We start from the raw sequence: 6635 nt of genomic DNA, 5'->3' as shown, positions 1-6635 counted from the left end.
TGCAATGGAGCATGGATGAAAACAAGAGGCATGCTGGGACTGTATTGAGTGCAGGCACCTGAAAAAGGACTGTGATTGAGCTCTGTTGAAATAATCAATACATTATAGTAAAGTCCCTATAAGTGAAACATTAGCATAGTTAGCTGAGGAGTATGCAAAAGGGTGTGAAATGTTTTCTCAGTTGTGATATTAGAACTGATCCACTTTGGATCCAGTATTTCAGAAACTCGACCACATAACAGGTGTGTTATTGTGATTTATCCCAGCTTTACTGATTACTCGATTTTTTGCAAGCAGTGTTGAGTCGTAAAGTTGGCTAAATCATTGTTTAGGTATAGATTTCCATTGTCAGTGTAGGGGAAAGTTACTTTTAAAAGTAATGCATTACATAACTTTTTCTCACCTAGGCTGGGCTTGATAGTTAGTTTTTTCTTAACAAAAAAAAATCATTTTTTGGCAAATATAAAAGCCATCTCACACCAAAAGTGAAATGAATAAGCCTCAGGCTGAAGGAAATGTAAATTTACACCTGTATAGTAGAGAACAGCTCAAACAAACCTTTCAGCTGCTGCCATTCTGGATCACAGAAGAATAGGACGCCGGAGAAGAAAGTTCAACACTCTTCAGCAATAAAAACAAAAGAAAAAAAATTAATAGAAATGTGATGCTTATCTAGTTATTTTTGATATTAGTGTGGTTGAATTGGATCATCGAAGGACAACAGCAAAGACATTGGTTAATAAAGTGAGATTAAATAAAGTATAATTTAACATTTTATTATAGTTTGTGTAATATTTTGAGTTGCATTTGAGTAAATTGCGAGTAAGTTCTGCCAGGAAGATTCAATGTTACGTCGCTTATTACAATCAGACCTAACCAATCATGTCCTAATACTCGGAGTATAAAAGATCGGTACTTACACATGTCTGAGTTTGCAGATGCTGACAGCAACATTTACCTCCATCCTCCCCTCCACCACCAGGATGGTCCCTGCCTATACCTCCCAGGGGGTCGGCTGCGCCCCTGCCTTCATCTTCAGGCTGGAAATGGAGAGTCCACTACCCTCGAGACGAGAGCTACGGACAGGGCCTACGCCAAGGAAACTCTAAATATAATACTTGCTGGTCTGTTAATAAATTTGTTTACTTCATTGTACTTCATCTGGCCTCCCGAGTCTTTCTGGTAGAACTACAATAACCATCATGTTCACACAATGCCTCTGCACTTTCTCACAACAGGAGAGCTGTCAGTAAATACATGGAACAACAATGCAACTTACGTCACTTATTTGAAAAAGTAACTTGTTGAAAACATAAAAGTAATCTGTTACTTACTATTTATTTGAAAAAAGTAATCGGATTATGTAACTTGTAATGTGTAACCATCAAACACTTATTGTCTTCATTTTTACAAACTGACGTGTAAGCATGTCACAGAGGCCGTCAGTATTTTTATTTAATCCAAAATATCCCTTTAACTTATTAAAGCCACAACAGCACATCGTATAGCTGGCCTCACAGAACTATGTAATATCCAAAGACGAAGATTAAATGTGATGCCACATCTTACAAAATCAGATGTTTTTGTTCATGAATGGAACGTCATTGAAAAACAGAATACCATCAGCACATTCTTTGCTATAATTACAATTTCTATATATCATCCAACATCTCTACCAATTACAGCTGTTGAAACATTTCGGTTTTGGTAACATCCATAACTGACACACTGTGGGTCTCTGATATGATGTTTAAGGATTTGCATGAATAATGCAAAGCACACAATTTCCACTGCTTAAACCAAAACCCTAGTTTCAAGACAAGCAGAGGGGCATACTGATATAGTTTAATATCAGAAAGCCCAATTGTCTAAACTACAGGATGTACAAAAGCCTTTACAAACAGGCACAGAAAAAAAACATTGAAAAGTGGCAGGTGAAATTACCAGTAAATATCAAAAGAAATCTGACGAACAAGCCAGTGCTGAAACAGACTGCAAATAAACAAACTTTTAAATTAAAAAGGGCATTTCTTATAGAATGAATGATCATCAAATACTATACACTACGTGTTGAAAAAAAAAGAATAAAAAGTTGCAATTACCTTTTCTATTTTTTATTCCGTAGCAGAAAGCTTCCATAGTTTATGTACTGTAAAATGATTGATAATTGTGTTTTTTACAACAGGTTTTGTAACAAAGTATTATTTAAACATCGTTTTACAACTGCTTTTCCAATGAGTTGCCAATTCACCAATCCTACTGTTAAAGAAAAACTAAAAACCAAAGCAACTTGCAGTTAGTTTGAAAGCGAAACAGTGGTTAAGGACAATATTTGGATGATACAGAACTGTTAAAAGTTCAGTGATTCGTAATAAATCAAGCTTGTCATTAATATCAGTCTAAAATGACAATATAATAAAAGCTTTTACAAATACAAATTATACCAGTGCAAATTGAGTAATAGTGAAACCAAACAAATTATTATCACCAACAAGCCATTAATGCCGGTCTCTTTAACCCTCTGGTGTTGTTCGGTCATTTTAGACCCCATACCCCCCCCCACATGTGTGTTCGCCCACATTTTCTAAAAATCGCAATGGTACGAAACTCACTGGCAAAAAAATATGCAATATACAAAAAGTGTGCAGTGAAGGGGTTACTCTCTAAAACAGCAGAGTACAAAACAGACACACCCACTCAAACACACACTCACACATACAACACACTATTATACACACACAAATGAACTGGTGTGGCTGTAGTAATATGGCAACATTGAGCCAGAAGACTCAAATAATAGGTTGATTAAGCTCTGTTAAAATATTTCTGTTCAGTTTTGTTACATTTTTGTAGAAATGTACAAACGCCTTGCTCTGTGTTCAGGTGTGACTGTAGTACTTTCTAGTTTCAGCCCGACGCAATTATCATTTTCACGTCCAGCACTACGTTGTTTAAATAGCAAATGCACTTGCGCATATCTGTTCACCCATGGGTGTGCTGGTCTGAAAACGAGGTTCAGGCGCATTGTTGGCGCGTTGCTATTTTGAGGAACTGAAAACGACTGTGCCATTGACCAACAAAAACCTGGTCTAAAGTCAATAGTGCAGTATTTTTTGTGTTATTTAAAGGGCGTGTTAGTAATATGCGCCTATAGGCAGGAACACACCACGTGCACACTCTGCTTATTACACACACAGGGATGCGCAGAAGCACACAAACATTTTTAAATATTAATAATAAAAGGATTCCTCTCTGGAGAAGTGTTTAGTCTTTTCGCTCGCAAATTCCACCATGTAAATAGTGAATCCGCCATGATGCAAGTGCAACTGGCTTTTAAAGGGAATGGGAGATGAGACTCTGATTGGTTCATTGCACATAGCTCGCTACACTAGCAAAAGTGGATTTGGACACGCCCTAAGTGCACCTGCACCATGCGCTTCAGACCATGCACTCAGATCATTAAAATAGGGCCCTAAATGTCTAAAAACAAGTATAGAATTCATAAGCCTCTTTATATAGAGCTATTAGTGATGTGTCGTTCATGAATGATTCGTTCATTTTGAACGAATCTTTAATATAACTCGAGAACAACGGGTTGTCTCAGAGAGCGATTCATTCATTTTATGTTGACTGCGCATGCGCAACATCCCATATGTTCTGTTCAGGAAACAGAAAATATTTGTTCATCTCTCGAGTCTTCTCGTTCGAGTCATTCGTTCAAGTCCCCATAGTCTGAATGCAGAAACAGTTAATCTCTCGAGTCTCGTTCTTTTGTCACGTGACGTGACAGCCGTGTTGGATACAGAAATTAGTTAATTCCTTTACAGTCTATGGTTAATTCACAACCATCCTTACAAACAAGTGAGTAGTTTTTTTGTTTGTTTAGTTCAGTTTTTTAGCCAGTATAATAATTGATTTTCATATGAAGCCTGGACACATTGGGTTGTTCAGAACGGATAGGCATAACAAATGTTTATTGCACATATCTTCTGATGATTTTATAATAATAAATATATTACAACATGCAGTCAATAATATGACTGTAATGTATATGTTGCGAGACACTGAACCGGGAAGCAGTCACGTGAAAAAAGAACGAACGACTCGAACGAGAGATGAACTAATCTTTTCTGTTTCCGGTGACTGCATAGCCTTGCCTATGGGGCTGGGACTTGACAAACGAATGACTCAAACCTGAAGACTCGAGAGATTAACTAATCTTTTCTGTTTCTGGTGACTGCATAGCCTTGCTTATGGGGCTGGGACTTGACAAACAAATGACTCAAACCCGAAGACTCGAGAGATGAACTAATCAATTCTCTTTCCGGACGCATGTATTACATATGAGGCTGTCATGGCCCAGATCAGACATGATGACGGAACTAACGGCTCATACCCAAGACACGAGAGGTGAACTAAACTTTCCAGGGAAATGACGTGTTTAAATGTGAAGTGACACAGGAAAGAACGATTTGGATTGGGAGGTGAGGTGAACTAACAGAGTGCATACATAGCCTCAAGACCCAGCTTAAGCAAATAATTAATATTTTCTTTTCTCAAACTTTTCTCAAAGTTTGGCCATGGCTGTATTAGCTTATAGTTTATTTTTTATTCCAAAAGTACTAAATGTGTTGAAAAAAGTAGCATGTAACATTTTAATTAGATTCTGCTGAAATGAACGAAATGACTTGAAAAAAGATTAGTTCATTTTCCTGAACAAGATTCAAAGATCCGAGTCAGTAAAATGATCCGAACTTCCCACTACTAAGAGCTATATAGGAATCTAGAGGTTACAACATGGCATTACAGATGTTTTTTTACTCCCACCAGATTACACTAATTTTCCTTAAAAATTCGATTTTTAAAGGCCTTGTCTCTATTTTAACATGGAATACTGCTTTCATTGAAAATTTTATTTTAAATATTAGGAAAAAATGGGGGAAATTTATCATAATTATTGCATAAATATTAATTAGTAACAATTCTCTCAAAAAACAAAAGAAAAAATATTACTGAACAAAAATATATTACATTGATGTAACTTAAACTGAAAATAAAAAAAGGTTACATTTTTGACCGCAAACACCACAAGTGTGACTCATAAATGAACAATACCAGAGGGTTAAATGATTTGGTGAATAAAACATTTAGGTACTTAAAAATAAATAAATAAAACTCTCAGGTCAAAGTTTAGAATAGTATTTGATTAGTAGACCATTTAGTATAGTATTCAGCTTTCAGTATTTGTGTCTCTTGACCCATTCTTACATGCATGAATAACATTGGAGCTCAAAGACATCTGAAGAATATAAAATGTCATAAGTTGTTGAGGAGACGGGATACATTTTGCTTGAGTGAGCAAAAATGTAAAGGTTATTATGTGGAGGTTAAAAATTGTGGTGGTTAATCAGCCAATCTTTCTCTCTGGAGACTTAGAGTTCCTAACAGTTCATCCACAATAACAATGTTAAGCGTTTCATTTTCCTCTATCGGGCAAAGTAAAGGAGCCTCAGTACACGTAAAAATTCATGACCCACTTCATCCCCATCTTCACTCAATAATCCCCCTGTGTAATCTTTGAAAATGTATCCACAAAGTGGAGATAATGCAGAGTCGGTTTTACAGGTCTACTTCCAATACTGCAAGGCTGTCCACTGAATATTTGCATTTGGTGTAAAGTCAGTGTAAAGTCAAACTGAGCGACCCATGAAGCAAAGATGTGGGTGCCACACAGACATGCTTCCGAAATCTGCAAAGAGTTTTCTAAAGAATTCACTTGTTACTGTGGACCAGATGAGCCAAGGCTGTTCCAAGAAATATAACACGTCGAGGAATGTGGAGTAGGTTTTGCCCCACATCTGTAAAAATCCAAAACCTGTACCTAGTTAGGTGCTCAGTTTGATGCTGATCATCAGTCCTGGTCTCAGAGGCTTGAGGTGCGACGAGAAGGTTAACGTCCTCTCAGTCTTCTGTCTGGAACATTCTGTGTTCTTTATCATTCAAAACAGAACCATAAAGTATCACACACTGAATAATAATGGAATCTGAAAATCAGAATCAGCAACAGTTTTCTTTAGAATTTATTAATTTATTTTTTCCCTCTTTTTTGGCAATTTTTTAAATGAGTGATTATGCATTCACCCTCTATCACACCATTAGATTTTCTTTCTTCTGCAACTGTGTTTAAAAAAAGACTTTCTATGTAAAGCATCGTTATGTGAGTGGTCATTGCCATAGTATTTATCTGTCTGACATTAGAAGTTTAGAATTAAATTTTTTTATGAATGTCTTAGTCACATTTTTAATCATTTTAATGCGTCATTGCTGAATAAAAGTATTATTATTAATATTATTATTATTATAATCATACATGTACCCAAACTTTAGAATGTTTCTTGAGCATCAAATCACCTTTTGAAGGATCATGTGACACTGAAGACATGAATAAATCATATTTTAAAATATATTACAGTAGAAAATGTTTTTTGACAATTTGACAATATTACTGTTTTACTGTATTTTTTATCAAATAAAAGCAGTCTAGGGGAGCATATGAGACATTTTTCAAAAACATTAAAAAATATTCAAAACTTTTGACCGGTAGTGTATGTAGACGTTTTAGGACTAGGATAGGG

The 6635-nt window shown here is 35.9% G+C and overlaps 1 protein-coding gene across 1 annotated transcript in view; it reads right to left on the bottom strand.

Annotated features, from left to right (window-relative positions):
- Positions 1–2119: 2119 nt before the first annotated feature.
- edn3b (endothelin 3b) overlaps positions 2120–6635 on the bottom strand; it is a 35815-nt gene continuing 31299 nt past the window's right edge. The window contains exon 4 of the mRNA XM_079801867.1: positions 2120–5990. Within this exon, the coding sequence (XP_079657993.1) occupies positions 5951–5990 (40 nt within the window). The 3' untranslated portion in view covers positions 2120–5950. The remainder of the gene's footprint in view (positions 5991–6635) is intronic.

This window comes from Gobio gobio (genome assembly GCF_949357685.1).
Source record: "Gobio gobio genome assembly, chromosome: 21".
NCBI lineage: Eukaryota > Metazoa > Chordata > Actinopteri > Cypriniformes > Gobionidae > Gobio > Gobio gobio.
This window is presented reverse-complemented; position numbering and strand designations above follow the sequence as displayed.